Genomic DNA, 21,509 nt, shown 5'->3' with positions numbered 1-21,509 from the left:
CCCTGGAAACTCAGAAGATAAGCTAATTAGTGCCTTTGTTCATTTGCTTACAGATGGTGCCCTCAGATCGAAGCCCGCTTTCCTTCCTGCCCACAGACGCTCAAGCCCAATTATCCCCACCGCCCCCTTACCCCACGACCCAGGACCTCCCCCAGCCTCTCCTCCAGCAGCCCCGAGCCCAGGACCCCCCTGCTCAGCTGCCCCAGGCAGCCTCAGCACTGCCCCAGTCAGACTTCCAGCTCCTTGCGCCCCAGGTAAGCTCTAGCAGGAGCATTGGTGAGGAGGTGCCCTTATTTTGCTGAGTCCCAAGCTAAATGGTCACCTCCTTATTCCCTGAAGGGCTCGTCTTTGACCAACTTCTTCTCAGATGTGGGCTTTGACCAGCAGTCCATGAGGACAGGCCTGGCTTTTCCTCAGCAGGTATGTGGTCTCAGGGCACAGAAGTGTGTCTCGGCCTTATGCCTTCTTCTTCTTTGGTGCATAAGCAGCACCATTTAGGCTGTTCACTGGGTAGAGTCCACAAACAAATAGACTCGATGCTTCAGTTCCCTGATTTCAGGTGTGTTCTGTGGCAGGGAATGCCTGGAATCTTCCCTATCCCTAAAGGCAGGTGCTGGCTGCCTTATTTCTTGTCAAGCCTCAGCCCAGGAACTGTTTGAACAAGTGGTAGGAGACTTGTTGCTGACACTCCAGTCATAGAGTTGTAGAATCATCAGTACTGGAAAGGACCATAGCCATCAATTAATCCATCACCTCATGTTGAGGAAACTGAGGCACAGGGAGGGACAGTGTCTTATCCCAGTAGCTGAGTTAGAAAGTAGCATGGGGTTTTGCCTGCAGGCCAAGTAGGTGCACCCACCATGGTGTGGGGCCTCCTAGGAGAGCTGGCTCCTGAGGGGGTGTAATGTGGGGGAGGTCACTCTATAAGATATTCTCACTTAGCCATTTTCTTTTGCTTCTGAGTTTTTCCCTGTCACTAACCATTTCAGTATCCCTAGATTTTATAGTGTTTTGTAGTGTTCAGTAAGTATGGATTGGGCTGCAAGATGAATAAAGGAGAGAAGGGAGGGTTGTACACTTCCCAGAACCTAATAATACTAATAAAGGCAGAGATTTCCTAAGTGAAACCTCATGACCCAGAACCAATAGTCTTTGCCTTCTCATTTTCTGGAAGGGCCATTTTAGCCTAGGTGAGAGTCAGTGTCTCCCCGGAGAATGATGGAAACTCCTTCTTCTCAGACATTTTTCAAATGTTTGGAAACTTAATTTCAGGAAGGGCACCTATAGTAGGCTGCAGTTCTAACTGACCATCATAGAGGCCGTGTCCTCAAGAGGGGACCGCCCAGTGACAGAATCTGAGGTTCCTCCCCCTGAGTGCAAGGAGGAAGGGGTTCCACTTTCTTGTTTTTCTAGAAGCCAAACAGAAGAAGAGCCCATCACTTCCTTGGTTACAGATAAAGCCTTTCAAGGGTTTCCACAGATGGTAGATTCCAAAAATGCTCTGTGTGGATAAGGAGGAAGGGTGTGTGAGACCCATAGAGGGCCTATTGAAGCCGCTGGCTCCTCCCAGAATGGCTCACTAGGCCAGGCAGTGGTGTGAGCTGCACAAGCCACCTGCACTGTGGACTTGAGGAACCCCTCCCCACCCAGCACCTGCCTGCTGAGGAGAAGATCCTGCATACATTATCATGACAGCAGAGCACTGTGGGTCCTGGAAAGAAGAGGGTAGAAGACATTTCTAGTGTCTTGCTTTTGTTCTGGGAGCACATTGCATGACTCAAATCACTCACTTCTCAGAAGCAGAGATGGTTCCTTACCCAGTGACCGTTGATGTTTCCAGGTGCCCCTGTTGCAACAAGGTCACCGAGAACTGCAAGACTCACTTCACTTAAGACCAAACCTGTATCCCAACTGCGGGAGCTTCCCAAACACCATCCTGACAGGTGAGTGGGGGCCCTCAGCTTCTTCTTCTTCTTTTTTTTTTTTTTTTAATTTTCTTTTTTTGTTGTCATTGTGGGTATACACAGTAAAACATACACCAATTCAACTATTTCTACATGTACAATTCATTGACATTGATTACATTCTCTGAGTTGTGCAACCATTCTCAGCCTCCTTTTCTGAGTTGTTCCTCTCCATTAACATAAACTCACTGCCCCCTGAGGTTCCTACCTAATCTTTCGAATTGCTGTTGTCACTTTGATCCCATATAGATAGTTCTTAAAAGAGCATAATGTTCAAGGCAGTCATTTTTCACTAGTTATGCTAATGTTTGGTTTTAAGAAGACTTCAGGGGATATTTTTGGTTTAAGGTTTAAAGCTTATCTCAGGGCAATAGTTTCAGGGGTTCATCTAGCTTCCATGGTACCAGGAAGTCTGAAGTCCATGAAAATTTGAAATTCCATTCCATATTTTCTCCCTTTTGAGCAGAATTCTTCTATAGAATCTTTGATCAAAATGTTCAGTAATGGTAGCCGGGTACCATCCAGTTCTTCTGGTCTTATGGCAGAGGAGGCAGTTAGCCACACATTCCATTTCCTCCTCCTATTCCTGACTCTTTCCTCTGTTGCTCTAGGCATATAGAGACCAACTATTGTGCCTTGGCCCCTGTCTTAGTCATCTAGTGGTGCTAATAACAGAAATATCACAAGTGGATGGCTTTAACAAAAAGAACTTTAGTCTCTCACAGTCTAGGAGGCTACAAGTCCAAATTCCTAGCATCAGTTCCAGTGGAAGGCTTTCTGTCTCTCTTGGCTCTGGAGGAAGGTCCCTGTCGTCAATCTTCCCCTGGTCAATGAGGTTCTCGGGCATAGGGACCCCGGTTTCAAAGGACGGACTCTGCTTCTGGTGCTGCTTTATTGGCAGTACGAGATCCCCCTGTCTCTTTGCTCCCTTCTTTTATATCTCAAAACAGATTGGCTTAAGACACTATCAAATCTTGTAGATCTCATTAATATAACTGTTCCTAATCCATGTCATTAACATCATAGTGATAGCATTTACAACACATAGAGAAATCACATCAGATGACAAAAATGATGAACAACCACACAATACTGGGATTCATGGCATAGCCAAATTGATAAACCTGTTTTGGGGGGATACAATTCAAACAATGACAGACCCCTCAGCTGCTTCACTGTTTTTATTTTTGCTGTGTTTTTATAAATGCTATTGTACAATAGCTTCGCACAGTGTAATGTTATATAAAGCCAAAAGTGAAAATTCCCTGGTTCAGCCTTACCCTTTGACATGCAGCTATCTAGCCCCAGAGACAGTGAGGTGGTGAGGAAAGGGCCTGATGATAAAAGCCTTTGCTGAAATTTTCAGTTTTAGGCAATTGACGACTGTTCAAAGACAGGGAACCTATAAAAATCAAGAGTTGTGGAACGGACAGAAAGCATGTAGACTCTGGGGAGTGGTCCGTACACAGGTGATCCCTGTCCTGTCAGGGAAGAGGACAGGGATAGCATTTCTTGGGGTTGTCATCAGTTGTGTTCTCTTAGCAGAGGGTCTGCCCTGGTTCCTGTAGCCTGGGACCCTCAGTTTTCCTAATCCATATTGTTTTCCCTCTCACTCCTCCTTTCAGAAGACTCAAGCACCAGCCTATTCAAAGACCTCAGCAATGCGCTGGCAGGCATGCCTGAGGTCAGCCTGAACGTGGACAATCCATTCCCGTTGGAAGATGAGCTCCAAATTGAACCCTTGACCCTGGACGGACTCAACATGCTAAGTGACTCCAGCATGGGCCTGCTGGACCCCTCTGTTGAAGAGACGTTTCGAGCTGACCGACTGTGAACAGAATGGAGCAGAACAGGAGAATTTATTTCCAAAACAGCCAAAATAGAACAGAATAGAATGGAGCCAGCGATACGCCTGGGCTGTAGTTATCTCAGGCTTTTGACGTGGAACAAACCAATTCCAGTGCTCCAAGCTTCCAGATGAGTTCCCATGACTGATCCTAGACCTCCAGGACTACGCGCTGTTTCTCAGGCCCACAGTGCAGGCTGCTTGGGGGCTTCTGGTGAACCTGACAGTTCATCTCCGTGACCATTTCACCTTTAGCCAGTTGATGTGTAAAAGTAGGAAACATCATGTAACAGAGGACTTGGCTGCACTGTGCAGTGCTACGAACCACTGATCTCAACCGAAGGAAGGACTTGGAGGTGGAGCCGGTGAGGGGCCTGGACCTGAGGGCTTTGGCTCAGCATCACACACGGTACCACAGCCCCACAATGCCTTCCCTGACTCAACTGTTACTGGCTGGAGCCGGGGCATTCTAGGGCAGAGTGAGGAGCCATGGCTCGCTCAGATGCCTTAATTCCAATATGAAGAAGAATTTTTACCATGAGTCCTAGAATAGGCTTGAGTTAAAAAAAGAAAAACCCATTGCTGTCGAGTTGATTCAGACTCATAGCGACCCTATTAGGCAAACCGAATGCTGATTTGTTTTCTCCAAGTTCGTAATCTCTTTCCTGCTGCTTCTGTTTACCTTTTCCTTATGGACAGGAGGAAAAGAAAAACTATTCTATTCAGTCACTGAAAAGTCCTCCAGCAATGGATAAGCACTCTTCCTTGTGGCTGGGGAAGAAAGAGAGATAAGGCTTAGGAGTCTCACAGACACACACATCCTCTGGACAAGCTCTGGCCTCCTTCCTACAGACCAGCTGGAGGGAAAAAGGCTGCAGGGTTGAATCAGACCCACCCAGCACCTGAGCTTTCCATTCACTCCCAGAGCTGTTTCTCTGTGGATTGGGAGTGTTAATGTAACCCACTAGACCGTCAGCTCCTTGAGGGCAGGACTGTGCCTTACCATCATCGAATCCATAGAACCTAACAAGTGCCTGGCATGGAATAGGTGCTGCATCGATGCCTATTGAATGCATGAATGAATGAGTGAATGAATGAATGAGTGAATCTGCCTTGCTGTAAGGCAGTCAAATCTTTAGACACCCCCATTTCCTGCCAAATCTTCTCAGAGCTCTAGCTTTTCTAACACTTGAGCCTATGTTTAAGCATGCACTTTAATATGCTTTCGAAACACTGGGTGACCAAATCCACAGCTAGACTGGGCACCCCATTCTCCTCAAGGTAGAAACTTTGAGTGCCTCCAGAATGGCTGGGCACATTGATGCTGCCCAGGTGCTAGGACCTGAGGGATCCAGGCCCCCACCTCAAAAGATCTTCCCTCTCAGATCCATGTTTCACTCTAAATTGCTTAACTCGAGATCCATTCTTTGAGGTTTAAGAAATGGTCAATAGTAAAATGAAGGCCTAATTCATGAAACCACCCCTAGCCGTTAATACTTTATCCTAAAATAGTTTTACCGGATTTCCACCACTGCTTGCCTCCCCTGGACACTGTCTCAGCTAACATAGGCTAGACCAGTCCCACCAGGAAACCTGACAGGTGGGTTTGAAGGGAACAAAGGGAAACAAGCCTACAGCTCACCACAGTGAAGAGGTCTGGGCAATGGGGGTGGGAAGAAGGCTTGGGAAGATGGGTGTGTCGGGGAGGAACCCTGAAGGAGAGATGAAAGATGCCAGCTTTGCCTGTCTGGGCAGCACTGCCCTGGCAGGAGATGCCAGGACTGTGACCGAAGGTGGCTGGGCTGCTCCCACCCAAAGAAGCAAGGCTGCACCAGAAGGGCCTGAACTGAACACGTCTGTCCTTCAGGGCCAGAAGAGTCTCAGGACACCCTCGGCTAGTTAGCTCCCCAGACCTCATCCTGTTTCTCTCCTGTCTTCAGAGAGGACCACCTGATCTTTAAAATAACCCTGGTGGTGGGCTGCTCCAACTTGCTTAGGAACCCAGGTATCCCTGGTTCACATTAGCCCAAGTCCCGGCCACTGGATCAGGAAACCAAACCAGACTCCCCATTGCCTGGGCTCCAGCTCAGGAAGAGGCTGTGGCCTCCCCTTCCCAGTCTTTATTTCCAGTGAACCCTTCATACTCAGCTCTCAGGACAGGGTTACTTTAAAAAAAAAAAAAAAAAGGCCTTCCCTTGTAATACAGTAACCAGCACACCAGTGTGTGAAAGAAGCCTCCCTTGCTGCCTGTCCTGTGTCAAAGGCCCTGAAACCTGACCTGGCCTTTCAGGCGGGGTGGGGGTGGTGCTGACACTGTAAAAGTGTTGTGGTTTGAAAAAGGAGGTCCCAGCAGATCTGCCCTCTGCACAGTGCCATCACCTTTGAGCGCCACAGCCTTAGTGTCGGGTCCCAGCTTTCTTTGTCTGCACAGCAGCCCTGCCTTACAACTGCAGACCCTCACTCCGTACAGCGAGGATCATGTGGCCCCGAGGGAAACTCCAGGAAACTCACAGCAGCCAGGCTCCCAGGAGAAGCAATGTGTTCGGGGGAGTGTAACGATGACAGTGCGCTTAGTCCTTAGGTCCATCAGTCAGATCTTTTTTCTTGGAAGGTTTTGGGCATTATACCACCCACGTTGCATAGATGGTTCGGGTCACACCCACAGACAGGTGCCACACTTGTCCCTCAGCAGGAAGCTGAAGAAGCAAACCATCATGGGCCTCGGCGCTTGAAGTAGCTACTTCAAAAGAAACCATTTTTCAATATTTAGTCCTGTCACGCGAAATCAAGTGTTGTACTACTCTCATTTATTAGCAGTTACAGTGTGGAACTAAAAACTTACCTGTTTTTCCACTTGTTTCTTTTCGTATGGGTGTGGTGTTTAGGACATACGGTGTTAGAAAATTTTCTTGATCATGTCAAAATCGACATGCGTTCTCTTTTATCCTGTTTCGTTTCTTCTAAGTACTGTATATCACCTGAGCTGAAATGTTGAGTATTCAAGTTCATCTACATGTTTGAAGACCTTTCCGGTTCTGCCTCTAGTTGGCTCTTCTGATTTATACACTGATGGTTCCAAGTCCATTTCCCTGGCTTCGCGGACGAGACCATTGCAGCAACTAATCAGACTTCCGCCAGTGTCCTAACTCCCAGGTCCCCTTGTAAACAATATTTAAAGATCAGAATTTGTATAAAGTAGCTTCCAAGTTTTATAATGCATCATTTTACATCTTTCGTAATTAAAAACCGCACAATAAGGTTGTATCTGCATCTGGTGTATTCTTCAGCCCCCATGGGTGAGCTGAATTGGGGGAAGCCTTCCTCTTGCTTCCTGCATGGCTCTGCCTGCCCTTCTGGGTTTCTGGCCCTGCGTTGGGCAGGTAAGGAGTTCTTATGACACACTCCACCCCTTAGAGAAGTTCAGAAAGAAATAGGGGCACACAGTTCCTTTGAAATTATAGGTACCAAGGACAGGGGGCTTTCTGGAGGTGGCTCTGTTCTGCATCCTGTGGCCAGCATCCCTTCCAGACCCTTGCTCCTGTCCTCACTTTAAGCCCTTCTTGGAAAGGAAGTTAGACCACTGATACCACTTCCAGCCCCCAGCTACTCCACTGTCGTGTACTGACCTGCAGGCCTCTGCCCACCTTCCTCAGGGCTTTGGCTTGGGCTCTGTTTTCTACACCCCCTCCTCCCATGGCCCTAGCAGGACTCACACAGCCTATCCAACAGCACAGCCTCCCACCTCCTTCAGAAACCACTTCCTCAGCCACACCCAGCACTTGTCAGAAAGGTGACTACTCGTGAAATCTTACTCAGAAATCCCATCTCTCCTGGCCACACTTCCTTCCTTCTTGGGCTACTGTACTGGGTTAGTGACCTCATGATACCTTCCAGCCCTCAGCTCAAACCCCCAGCCCTCCACAACGCTCTGAGCCCCACAACCCAAGATAAGCCTCTGCTTTTCCACTGCCAGAGAAAATGAATAACCCCAACCCTCTCCTGCCTCCCTAGGATGTTCCAGGCCTTCTCTGTTCTCCTTAAGGCCCTCACCTGACCTCGGCAGAGGCCTCCTCCCTCCTAACATCCAGGCGATATCTGGCTCCCTCTTCATCATCTGCCCCACTGGGCAGCCTCTTCCTCCTTCAGCAATTAGTGGAGTGACAAGATTTACTTAATCTCTCTGCACCTCAGTTCCCTCATCTATCAGATGGGACCACAAGCATCCCCATCTCATAGTGTTGTGGAAGGCGAAATGAATTCATAGAATTGAAGCACATAGTAATTGTCCCCAGTACATAGTAAACACTCAATAAGTGTCAATTATTGTATGTAATTAACTTATTTTCTGCATAAATCTGTCACCTTTCAATGGCAGGATGCATAAGTCTTTAAAAATACTGAATTTACAGTCTGGTCAGGGTCTACTGCCCTTGTTCTGAAATGTTGGATCTTAGTACCATGAGAAATGTAATAAGTTGATCTTATCTAGGTCCATTTTTGCCTAATGAGTGTTATACCATATGCAAGTATGGGAACTACGGTTTTACAATGAGCCCGTTATACATGGCTGTGCCCCAACATGGACACTAGATGGAGCAAGGAACGTAAGAGTGGGTTTTAGACACAGATACTGCCAGACTGAGCCTCTTGGCCCTCTCACATTTAGCATCTAGACTGGGTTCACGGCTGTTCTGGTTAGAATTTAATCCTATGATGCTAGAATGTAGTAACGAGTGTCCTTAGTGACCACTCAACTAGGGAATACCAGACACTACACATTGCATGTTCCTCACACCAACCTGAAAGTAAGGTGAGGCAGGTTGCCTTCCTGGGCTTTCCAAATGATAAAACAGGCCCAGAAAGGCTCAAAGAACACAGCTAAGCTGCAAAAGCCTGAGAACCTGAACCCAGATCATCCTGACTTAAGGCCCCTTGGTGCCTCCCCACCAGCCAAGCGTCTGATTCCCAGGCTCAAAGTGTACCCTGGGCACCATCCCTCCTTCCGTCCCTCTAATGCAGATCCCTCCAGTGCAGATCACCGCACCCACTGGGGTCCTGGGTGTCTGGGTCAGCACTCATCCTTTTCCTGCGTCTGGGTCAGCACTCATCCTTTTCCTGCCTTCCCCTCCAGCCCCTAAGCTGCTGAACCACCAATAGAGTGAGCTCCACCCCTCATCCCTCAGGGAGAGGGTCCTGGGAACGATCCTGGTAGAACAGGCCCAAGTCTCTGCCCCTCTGCCCAGGTGCCAGCTGCCCTGGGGCCAGATAGCTGCACTCTCCACAAGGGTGTCCGGCAGAAGAGTGGATTTTTCCCTCCTTCGGAAATACATTTTAGTTAAAAAAAGAAAAAAAAAAAAAACTTTTATAAAAATCATGTGTGCTTATCATAAGAAATTCAATAACACGGAAGAAAATTTTAAAGTGGTCTGGAAACCCAACACACCAAGAAATAATTGGAGTTGACGCCTGGAGGAAAATTGAAACATCTCTCCACGCACAGGTTCAGAGAAGAGGATGGAGCTGGATAGAAATTTGTACAAAACTGAGCTCATACAATACACGCTCTCTTGAGAAAAAGTATTTAAATTAAATGGAACAAAAGGAAACGTAAATGTAACTGAAGAAATCGCTGAGCTGCTCCTAGTTACGCTTTTTCCATGCTTCCAAATTACTTCTCTAAGGGAAAGAAAAATAGTGAGCCGTCGGACTCATTCTTTAAACACGGTTCAACTGTAGATGACATCTCTTGACAAGGACGAGGAAATGAGCTCATTACCACTTCCTGTCTCCTTCCCCTCCTCCCAAATTTGTGAATTCTTATTGGGACATTGTCAGGGTTCACACTCTGCATCCTGTCCTGTAACCATTGTTCCCACAATTGTTCAGCCTCAGCTCTGCGTGTGGAGACCATGCTCACAGACATTTTCCATCCCTGGGTGCTTTATTTTGATTCACCGCCCACCCCCCTACCCCGCCCCCCCACCCCCGACTGCCTTGACTTTGTCACCTCTGAGTCTTTTCAAGAAGGGTTGTATTGGACACAGCTGCCGGGGTGCAACTGCTGGACTGCAAGATCAGAGACCTGAACCCCAAGTTTGGAGGACGAGCCTATGAAACTGGCTGATTTGTGCCCAGTAAAACTTCTATAAAAGAGACGAGCGGTGCACTTTCCACTATAATTCCTTGCTAAAGACTAAAGTCTCCAACTTGTATTTTGTGACACATAGTTGGAGTTGTAGAATTTGGAAAGAAAATGACTGGGGGTGAGGAGCCTGGAGATGCTATGTTCAAAGAAAGGACACACAGGCTTCTGGCTCAGGGACCTGCTGTGGTCAGGCTGTGACACCTCAGTCACTACCCTGTCTGTACCTCCTCCTTCCTCCGCCACACACACACACACACACACACAATTTCAAACCTTTGACAGCAATGCCCTATCTCGTCACCTGGAAAAATCCAGCCTCCCCTTCAAGGCCTAGCTCAAGTGCTACCTCCTCTGTGAAGCCTTCCGTGAGGATAATCGATTGGCAAAGTGACTTCCTTCCCTTCCCTCTGTAGGAGGAGTGTCAGTCCAGTCCCCTCGGCTGTTGGGCTCTTGCTTTGGCCAAGGGGATGTTTGGAGATGTCACCTGAAACAAAGCCTTGACATGGGCTTGGTGATGGGGCACACCCTGTTGCCCTTCTGCCATCACCATGAGCAGAGCGTCCCCTGGGGAGCCCACTGGTCCCAGAAGAATGAGACACAAGGGCAGACCCATTCCTAGGGATCCAGCGAACCAGACACAGATGAAACCAGCAAGGCTACCCCAGCCAATCTGCAGACACATGAGCCAGAAGTAAACACTTATGGTTGTAAGCAGTTACTGATGGGATCATTTGTTATGCAGCCTTTTTGTGGCCATCATTGACTGATACACCCTTTTTGTTCTTGTTTCCTGAGTTGCACTTTATTCCCACAGCTTTACTTTGTTATCTCAGGGCTGATCTTGTAGGTCTGCTTTCTCACTGGTCTAGGGGCAGCTGGAGGCGGGGACTATGTCTGATTCTGTTCTGACTGTCTGGAGAGTCCAACTACTGGGGTCCTTTCCATCTGCGCTGAACCCTCCTCAAGACAGCCCCATGTGAATGGAGAGCCCAAGGCCTCTGTTCCAGGGTTCCCCAGAAAACTTGGACAAGAAGGTTCAAAGCCCTGAGATTCAGCACCCACCCCTGGGGACAACACTCAGAGCATGGCAGCCCTTACCTGGGAGCATCAGGGACCAGAGTGGCCACGTTCCTGGCCAAGATCACATGTGCGGGCAAACAGGAAAAAGGGCCTTGCAAGCTTGTATAAGGGGCGGGAGCAGGGAGGGAACTGAGACCTTTGTGCAAAATGTTATCAGAGCGCCTTGGGAAGGGCTGCTTTGCAAAGTGCCTAAGTATCCCAGGGCAACGAAGGCCACCTCACTCATTCATATAGAGCTACCAGAAGAATGGGCCCTGGGATCCAGAACTTTGGGGCAGTGAAGGGGGTGCAGACTCAGTTTTCCAAAGTCTGCCCACCAGCATCTTGCTGATAATCTAGGTTCCACCTAGCCCAGGTACTTTAACATTTAGCATCTCTGATGGTTAACATTATGTGTCAACTTGGCTAGGTTATGAATCTCAGTGTTTTGATACACACTATGCAATCACCTGCCATTTAGTGATCTGATGTGAGCAGCCAATCAGTTGAAAGGGGAGTTTCTTTGGGAGTGTGGCCTGCCTGCAGTTTATAAATGGATGTTCTGGCAAAGCTCGCTCTCTTTCTCTACCCTGCAATCTTCTCATCGCCTGACCTCCAGTCCTTGGGACATAAGCCTGCAAAAGTCTTCAGCCTGCTGCCTGACCTCCGAGTATTGGGTTCACCAGCCCCTGCAACCACCTGAGCCAGCAAAGGCCTCCAGCCTGCCACCTGGCCTGAAGATTTTGGGTCCCTCATCCCCTACAAAGAAGTAAGCCAGCAGAGGTCTTCAGCCTGTCACCTGACCCACAGATTTGGGACTTGCCAGTCCCCACAATTGCATGAGCCGTTTCCCTGAAGTAAATTTCTCTGTATGTATTTATGTATGCTCCTCTAGAGAACCCAGACTAAGACAGCACCCAAACTAGAATACTTTTAAGAGTGAAAGGAGGCACCCCTAATAGTTGTGCCAGGACAACAGGTGTCATTTGAGCTGAGCCTTGAAGGAGAAGTTGAATTGTTCCAGTTGAAGATGGGATAAGGCATGAATAGGGACTGTCATGAGCCACCCAGGGCAAACAAGGATGCATGGTCAACCTATGTTGACCTAGATAGAGGCAGTATTGCTCAGGGGCCAGGTGTATGGGTTCTGAAGTTAGACTCGGGTTCAAGTCTTGTCTCTACCCTTCTTGGCCATGTATCAGTGCTCCAGTTTCCTTATAAAACGGGGATACTGATATCTACCTCATAAACATTAATATTGTTTTTGCTATTATTCTTTTTTATTGAATGAGTCCTTCATTGCGGGACATCATAAATGCCTCCAAAGGGTTTGCTGAGAAGGACCGAGCACCCACTCTGAACAGAGCACTGCACATAGTTGAGCACACAGGAGCTCCCATCAGAGCCGCCACCCCTCCTGTCTCAGGTGCTGGTGTGGCCAGTGCACCAGCAGCCATCCTGGGTCCTTCTCAAAGCACCAGCTTTCCTTCTCAGGAGCCTCAGGACTAACTACTGATGATATTCAAAGCCTGGCCTTTTTTTTTCTTTTTTTGGTGGTTGATTTTTTTTTTTTTTTAATTTTTTTATCAATGGTGGAGAGATTGAATCAAGATGTCAACTTGACCACTCACTTCAACTCCCCTCCCAACCCAAATCCCTACACATGACTAAAAATATATATTTTAAATAATCTATAATAGGGCTAGAAATGTAAAAAAAAAAAAAAAAAAAAATCTCATTATCAGAAATCATGAGGAATAAGGGAAAGGGTCTTGGAAAGCAAAAGGCAGATGAGATTGAATTGAAGGTGAAAACCCAGACATTAATGTACCCAAACCCATTACCACTGAGTCAATTCCAACTCACAGCGACCCTATTGGACAGACTAGAACTGCCCCATATGGTTTCCAAGGAGCGCCTAGTGGATTCGAACTGCCAACCTTTTGATTAGCAGTGGTAGCTCTTAACTACTATGCCACCAGGGTTTCCTTAATGTACCCAGAAGCGGATATTTGTAGGTTGAGGGGAGTGGGCCCAGGGAGCAGGCCCTGGGCAGCTGACAGGTAACAGGTGGGGTGTGGCCAGTGCTTGTCCCCCAGCCCCACCTCCCATCTCAATGAGCCTAGCAGCTGGCAAAAGATCCTGCTAGCAGACAGCAGAGATAAGGACACCCTGGAGGGAATTATTTACACACAGGTGACAGCCACAGGGCTCATTTCCTTCATAAACAATGAGATAAGATAAAGACCAACAGCCCACCAGAAAAAAACAGGGCAAGGATTTGAACAAGCAGTTCACTAAGAAAAATGCAAATAACTAATAACCATACGAAAAGATGCTCAAGCTCACTCAAAAGAACCCACTGCTGGTCCAGTGGATTTTGACTCACAGCAACCCTACAGGACAGAGTAGAACTGCCCCCATAGAGTTTCCAAGGAACTCTTGGTGGATTTCAGCTGCTGACCTTTTGGTTATCAGCCATACCACTTAACCGGGGTTTCCGTAATAAAAGAAGCACTAATTAAAACAACAATGACATACATATTGTTCACCATTAACAAAAATTTAAAAGACTGGTGATGCTCAGGGCTAGTGAGGATGGAGATATAGGGCTCTGCACACTGCAGATGGGGTGTAAATGTACAACCTTTCTGAGTACACTTTGGCATCGGCTACCAATCAGAATTATTTAAGTACAGAAGAAAATATGATGAAATATTTTCATAATCTCAGAGTGAGAAAAACCTTCCTGAGTAAGACACAAAATCCAGAAGCCCTAAAAAAAAAAACTGACAGGTCTGACCTCATAAAAATTTAAAACTTCTAAAGACCTAGAGGGAAAACTTGGTGGCGTGGTGGTTAAGATCTACGGCTGCTAACCAAAAGGTCGGCAGTTCAAATTCACCAGGTGCTCCTTGGAAACTCAATGAGGCAGCTCTACTCTGTCCTATAGGGTTGCTATGAGTCGGAATTGCCTGGATGGCAATGCATTATACAGCTAGAGACCAAAAAACAAAAAGACAAATGATGGACAATATAGGCAAAATACATAATAAAGCAATTGGCATCCAAAATACAAAAAGCCTTTTCATATCAATGGATTGCTGTTGTTGTTAGCTGTCATTGAATTGGTCCCTGACTCAAGGCGACCCCATGCACAACAGAAGGTCCTATGCTAGCCCCACGATCACTTGAGGATCAGGGTATTGTGATCCATAGGGTTTTCATGGGCTGATTTTGGAACTGGATCACCAGGCCTTTCTTCCTAGTTTGTCTTGGTTGGAAGCTGCACTGAAACCTGTTCAGCATCATAGCAACACGCAAGCCTCCACTGACAGACAGGAGGTGGCTGCACATGAGTTCCCTTGGCTGGGAATCAAAGCCCGGTCTCCCACCTCCATACCCTAAAATACAAAGAGCCTCTTCTCATCAAAGGATTAAGCTTTATACTCCAACATGTTAAAAATGAAACAGACTTTCTGTAAAATAAGCGTTTTATTCAGATTCAAAGATTTGCAAATTGGGAAGTGCCAAAATGAAAGTTCATAAGCACACGTACTTTATGCTCAACTTCGCAGAACTCTGTACAAAGTTGGAAGAGATTATGGGGGTACATCTGATTGGTTGATATTGAACATGCTCTGTAACACTCATTTATCAAGAATTTCTATTGGCTGGGCTACTCAACCTTAGCCTCAGTTTCCTGCATTCCAGAGCTAGTTCCTGCAACAGTTCGGGTAGGCCAGATCAGAATGCTGCAGAACAAGTTATGGAAGTCAAGAGTGTGGTTGTGGGTCACGTACTCTAAAAGACAAGTGGAGTCCGATTCAGACCTGTGTCAGCCGTTTTAGTTATGTCAAACACCTCAGTTTTAGAGTGCTCTCTCACAAACAAAAATGGGCAAAGAATAAGAATAGGCAAGTCACAGGAGAAGAAATTCAAATGGTCAATAGTGGAGAAAAGACGCTGTGCTCACTAGGGATCAGAAAAATGCAACTTTCAAAATTGATAATATCTAGTGTTGCCAAAGGAACCTGGTGGTGCAGTGGTTAAGAAATATGGCTGCTAATCAAAAGGTCAGCAGTTCAAATCCAGCAGCCGCTCCTTGGAAACCCCATGGGACAGTTCTGCTCTGTCCTATATGGTCGCTATTAGTCGGAATCGACTTGACGGCTATGGGTAGTGTTGGCAAAAGGAAAAGAGTGCCCCTGTACTGTGGGGCAATATATGTTGGTACAATCTTTTGAAGGGCCATTTGGAGGGACTGTCAACGTGTAAAATGTACAGATAAACTTCTAGAAACTTATCCTTTGGAGACCAACTACTGGAGAAGGACATCATGCTTGGTAAAGTAGAGGGTCGGTAAAAAAAAAAAAAAAAAAGGGAGAGATCCTCAATGAGATGAATTGACACAGTGGTTGCAACAATGGGCTCAAAAATAGCAACAATTATGAGGATAGCGCAGGACCAGGCAATGACACTTAGTTCTGTTATACATAAGGTCACTCTGAGTGGGAGGTGACTCGACAATACCTAACAACAATCCACTGGAAATACCCTCTCAACCTGTGAACAACATGCTCATTACAAAACTACTTGTTTGAAGAAAAACTGGAGATAATCTAAATGATCAAAAGTGGAGTTCACTTTTCATAATTCCGTATTGTTTGAACTTTCTCCGTTTAGTTCTTGTAATTAAAGGAGAAATGCCAGAAAGGGAAGAAAAAAAAAATGACACGTGTCTGACTTTCAGGAATTGTTGGAGTGAGCTGAAATTCTATCACCTCTTATCACTAAATTCCATTAAAATGCCCTTTGAAATCAACCCAAACTCCCAGGCACAGCCAGCATGAACAAGGAGGGGAGGAGCATAGCCCAGAATCCTGAATCCATACAATCCAGCCCCTCCTAATGGGAAGAGATGAAGACGTGGACTCCCTCCACACAACCCACATCCCACCTGGCTGGAGAGGCTGACTTAGTGGGACCACAGAGGAGGCAGGGTGAAGGCAGCTTCCCCTACTGGCAAAGCGTTTGTGCCCACATCTGGGCTGAGCACTCTGCCCAGCCCAGGAGAGAGAACAAGGACAACAGCCCAATCCTTCAACATCAGGTCAGGAATTGCTCTGGGTGGAACAAGGAAGAGAACTCACCCAAATTGCCCCAAGTCATGGGGTGTTTGCAGTGAGAACGCACAAGCTTAGGGACCCAGGAGAGCAACCTGGGTGCATGAAAAGCCAAGACTGTAGTCAAGGTGGGCTGCAGGTCTTTGCTTTCTCCCCTCCAGCGAGCCACAGTGACTCAGCCCACCCCATGGGGCTGCTTTTCTCTCTGCTTCCACCATTTGGTCTCTTCTCATCCATGACTCCGTTATCTTTTCTCTCTGCCATCACTCCTGCTCAGGGCTGATAGCCAAAATACTTAACTGCTGAAGCATAGGCACCCACCAATCACAACAGATACCAGCTGTGAACAATGGAGTGAGGTAGCAAATTGCTCCAAAACTTAGTGGCTGAAAACAACAAGCTAATTATCTCACACAGTTGTGGGGCACCTTATAGAGCATAGCTCTACTCTGCAACACATGAAGTCACCATGATTCGCAAGAGCAGCTTAGCTGGGTGGTTTTGTCTCAGGGTCTCTCATAAAGTCGCAGTCAAGATGTTGGTCGGAATTATATTTGAAGGCTTGACCTGGGCTAGAAGATCTACTTCTGAGAGGTCTCACTCACATGGCTGTTGGCAGGAGGCCTCAGTTCCCTGCCTGTGGGCCTCTCCATAGGGCTGCTTGAGTGTCCTCACAACGTGGCATCTGACTTCCCCAGAGAGAGTGATCCAAGAGAGCAAGGCAGAGTCATGATGCCTTCTAGGACCTTGTCTGGAAAGTATACCCCATCATTTCAGCAGTATCCTAGTGGTTACACATGTTGGCCCTATTCAGTGTAGGAGGGGACTACAGAAGGGCATGAATTTCAGGAGGTGAGGGTCATTGAACATTTTGGAGGCTGGTTATCACAGGTACCATATCACTCCCTGCTTAAAACCCTCTAATGTCTTCCTACTACCGTTAGAATAAAACACAAATGCCTGACCGTGGCCTGTGGAAAATGGTGGTAGTAGAGTTATCAGAACCTGTCTAACTTCAAGGAGGGTAATACGAATCACAATCAGCCCAAGGCTGATCCCTGTGACATAGAGATAAGACATACCTCCACTCTCCAACCTTTTTACCAATCCTGACACCAGCCATCCCTCCCACCGCACTTTGTTTTTCTCTTCTAGGTTTGATAATTCACTGCAAGGGGCACACAGAACTCACAAACCATACTCACATTTAAGTGGTTTATTAAGGAAGCAATGGGGTACAACTCAGGATCAGGATCAGGAAGCAAGTAGGCAAAGTCTCACTTCTTTAGTGCAGGACAACTCTCTTACCTCCTCTCATCTGTGCAGCCACCTCTCACCTCCTCCTATCTGTGCAGTCACCTCTCACCTCCTCCTATCTATGCAGACCTCCTCTCACCTGTGCAGACCTCCCTTCAGCCCCCTCAGGACCGGCTTCTCTTGGCAGTGCTGTGTGTCACTGCCAGCCCTACTGCTGGGCCCTTTCGAGGCCTCATCCCTAACTTCAGTGTTACAGCCCTTGACCCATGTTACAGCTCTTTTAGAAGGTTCCTTGTCTCCTCCTTCTCCTTCTTCTCTTTCTTTTTCCTTTCTTCCTGCTGCCTCTTCCTACTGCTTTTCCTCTTGCTTCTTTCTGTCTGAAACACCTCTGTGGGATTGGCTGGCTGCATATAAACACAACTGCTTGTCAATTTCAAGGCGCAACTCTCCTACCAGGGGCCACGAATTGACCAATCCCCTCTCAGTAGGCCACAGACACTTCATTTACATAGCAGGCTACAGATAATTCATTTGCATAGTCATTGACCAATTCCTGCAAAGTGCATACCAATCACAGGGCAGGCTACAGCCCAGGGCCAGACAAAAAGTATCAAACCGCAAGTTGTTTACAGCTTATCCAGGAAATGTCAGTCAACCTAGACAAAAGTAACAAACCCTCTAGAGTAGAAAACTAGGGCAAAGGTAACTCCTCAGGGCATGGGGGAAAAAAATTTCTAGCTGTTTTTCCAAAGAAACAAGGCAAAAGGCCACGTAAAGGAACTCATTTCACTACAGCCTGCAAGGCCTGGCAGGAGCTGGCTCTAAGCTACTTTCCAATCTCGTTAGTCCATCTTTATTCACCTACAGTAAATTCCAACCATACCAATCTTCCAACCACACCAACCTTCCGTTTGCCCCTCAACATTCCAAGCTCATCTTTTATGTTTTCTGATCCCTCTGCCTAAAAGTCTCTTTACCTAGATATTTGCATGGCTGGTACCTTCTCATCTTTCAGGTCTCACCTCAAATGTCACCTCCTCAGAGGCTTTCTTGACCACCTTATCAAAAATAGCCCCCACCCCCCACCAATTTCTCTCTCTCACATCACCATGTGCTGACTTCCTCCTAGCACTGGTCTCTATTTGAAACTATCTTGTTCATTTGATTATTGCCTTTATCCCCTCATGTATCCATAAGGGACCTTGGCTACAAGCAACAGATTCCTCTCTAGCTGGTATAAGCCAAAGAAGAATTTATTAAAGGATATTAAGTCTTCAGGAAACCAGAGAACCAGGCTTGGAGGCCAAGTACCTGGGTCAGTGCTGTTCCACACCCACTGCACACAGATACTGCTTCTTGTCCTAGTGCCACTTGAAGATGGGCACCACCCCTGGAATGCCTGTGGCTGCAACTTCTGAGAGCCAATGGATCTGTTGTCATCCTCACCAGAGAGTATTCCATGGCATCTGCTGATTAATGCCACTTAGCCTCTGGCAGGTACATCTGATTGGTCGTGTCTTAAGTCACACGCTTGTGCCCCATCTGCAAAAGAGACTGGGAAAGATTCTGGCTTCCACCAGGAGGAGGTGTGAGTTCATAAGATAGGGAATTCTCAACAGATGGAAAAGTATTCCATGATTTGGGGAAGTAAGGTTAATGGTATATCTCCTCTACAGTCCACCCCTTTAGCTGCTTAAGATCATCATTCACCCTTCTTCTACACTTAAACTTACAAAGTTACAAAGCAGGGCCAGATAGCGAGCTGAGAACTGTCTCTCAAACAGAAAATAGTTATTTGTGAAAAGAGTTCATGGCATCATTTCAAAATATTAGGACTTTCCGCCATTATCTTATGATCTTGTTTGTGTATTGATTTATTGCTTGCCTAGAGCACCTCTCTGAGTAAGTTCTATGAGAGCGGGGATCTTCTTCAGCACTATATCTTCAGTACCTAGGACAGTAAGGTCCCTGGGTGGTGCAAACAATTTTCACTTGACTACTAACCAAAAGGTTGATGGTTTGAACCCACTCAGTGGCATCATGGAAGATCTGGAGATCTGCTTCTATAAAAATTACGGCCGGGAAAACCCTCTGGAGCTCAGTTCTATTCTGTAACACATGGGTTACCATGAACAGCGCCTGACACATCATACATGCTCAATAAATGTTTGTTAAGTTAATGAATTGTGTCCCTTAGGCCTTAGGTCCCATGACTAACTGCCTCATTCTTTGGCTATTTCCAATTTCAGATTCCAGAGAGAGGAAGTCTCATGACTCATCTATTTGTACCAAGCCCTCCTATAGCCTGTCCGATCAACCACTTGTTGTCAAGTTGACTCCAACTTTTGGCAATCCTATGCATGTCAGAGTTGAACTGTGCTTCATTTTCTATGGCTGATTTTTTGAAAGTAGATCATCAGGCCTTTCCTCTGAGGTACCTCTGGGACTTGAACTTCTAACCTTTCAGTTAGCAGCCTAGTGGGTTAACTGCACCAACCCAGGGACTTCCCATAGATTGCAGGAGGGAAAATAAATGGGAGGCTCTGGGGAGAGCTATCTGCCCACCTTGTCAATCAGAAGGGGTAATGGCACCCCAGACACTGTGGTTGACATTCTAGTACAGTGAGCTCCCATCTTACCTGATGATTGGATTCTAAAGACCACATGTAAGACTTTATTCCATGTAGTTAAAATTCCCTTGAAAATCCCTCATGTTACTCAAAAGTTTCTGCACTGCTTATCTGGTTTTTCCTCCAAAGTCAGAACAGATGGCCATTTCTATGGTTGAGCACCAGAAGAAGTAGTTAGTTTGCCTAGGGATCATGCTGTGTGAAAATAGACATCTCTAGACTTTAGCATCACACTCTTCATAATGAGATATTCACAGTAGAAGAGGCACATGGGATCCAAGGCCCATTGACAGAACCAAAGATTCCTGCTGCAGCTTCTGTCTCTGCCCATTCTGGAGTGTAGACGAAGGGCAGGCCCATACCTGTGGCTGTCGAGTCAATTCCGACTCACAGCAACCCTGTAGGACAGAGTAGAACTGCCCCATAGGGTTTCCAAGACTATAATCTTTATGAAAGAAGATGGCCACATCTTTCTCCTGCAGAGGGCTGGTGGGTTCAAACCACCGAGCTTTTGGTTAGCAGCCAGTCACTTAACCACTGCACCACCAAGGCTCCTCCAAACAGGAGGTAGAATCTCCATTATTTAAGTTGTTCTTTTCTCCCCTGACCTCTTTCTTCCTCTCTGCTTTCCTCTTTCTTTCTCTCTCCTCTCTTTGAACACACACATACTACCAGATTTAGTGATTAAAAAAAAAAAAAATCCAACTTGCTTGTGTAGGATTTACACATGAATCGCAAAGGAAGTCTGAATATAAGAGGAGGACAATTAACCTGATCCCAGTGAGAAAGCCCCAAGCACAGACGCAAGAGAAGAGAGCAGTGAAATCTGACTGATAATTCTATTCTCTGAAATGGGTCTCTCACATGAAATGAAGATTTCAGAAAAGAGCTGTTACCTATCTTCAGGGAGATGAGACAAGGACAGAGCAGGGGAACTGGATGCACCATCACATTAGAACATCCCAAGGAAATGGTAATGAAGAGGATTACAGGAAAGCGGCTTACTGAACACAGAAACCTATGTGACAAGTGGGGGAAATTAATAGAGAGATGAAATGAAAGATGCTAGGCTTCTAGGATAAAGTGTGAAGATACACTATATAAAAAATATATTAATAAAGCAAAAACCCTTAAGTTCATAAATGAAATAAATCGAGTGGAACAGAATCAATTAAAAAAAAAAACTTGTTTAGTTTCTCTCTCTCTCTCTTTTTCTCTCTTATATATACATAAAATCTACAGGCTCAGAGTGTTTTGTCTGTGTTCTTTACTACTGTCCCCCTAGAACTTTAAAACAGTGCCTGGCACATAAACACTTGACAAATAAATGAATGAAAATCTTTGCAATGAGCTGAGTTGGATTATCTTCTACCAAGTAACATGAGAAGCCAACCCAATCTTAATTTATATCCTGGTGAAATCCTTAGACTTGGAGGAAAAATAAAGACCTCTCCATAATTTCAAGCAGAAGAACCAAGTTAG

At 46.4% G+C, this 21,509-nt stretch overlaps 1 protein-coding gene across 5 annotated transcripts in view; it reads left to right on the top strand.

Annotated features, from left to right (window-relative positions):
* Positions 1-7,072, top strand: part of CRTC3 (CREB regulated transcription coactivator 3) — a 103,378-nt gene extending 96,306 nt beyond the window's left edge. For 2 of the 5 annotated variants that reach the window (XM_064267167.1, XM_064267164.1), the window contains exons 12-15: positions 54-254; positions 340-420; positions 1,841-1,943; positions 3,590-7,072. In XM_064267167.1, coding sequence (XP_064123237.1) covers positions 54-254; positions 340-420; positions 1,841-1,943; positions 3,590-3,798 — 594 coding nt within the window. In that variant the 3' untranslated portion in view covers positions 3,799-7,072. Of the gene's footprint in view, positions 1-53; positions 255-339; positions 421-1,797; positions 1,944-3,589 lie in introns of those variants that run through there. The other 3 variants (XM_064267165.1, XM_064267166.1, XM_064267168.1) reach the window with 3 other exon arrangements.
* Positions 7,073-21,509: the final 14,437 nt, after the last annotated feature.

The sequence above is a fragment of the Loxodonta africana genome, chromosome 13 (genome assembly GCF_030014295.1).
Source record: "Loxodonta africana isolate mLoxAfr1 chromosome 13, mLoxAfr1.hap2, whole genome shotgun sequence".
Classification (NCBI taxonomy): domain Eukaryota; kingdom Metazoa; phylum Chordata; class Mammalia; order Proboscidea; family Elephantidae; genus Loxodonta; species Loxodonta africana.
This window is presented reverse-complemented; position numbering and strand designations above follow the sequence as displayed.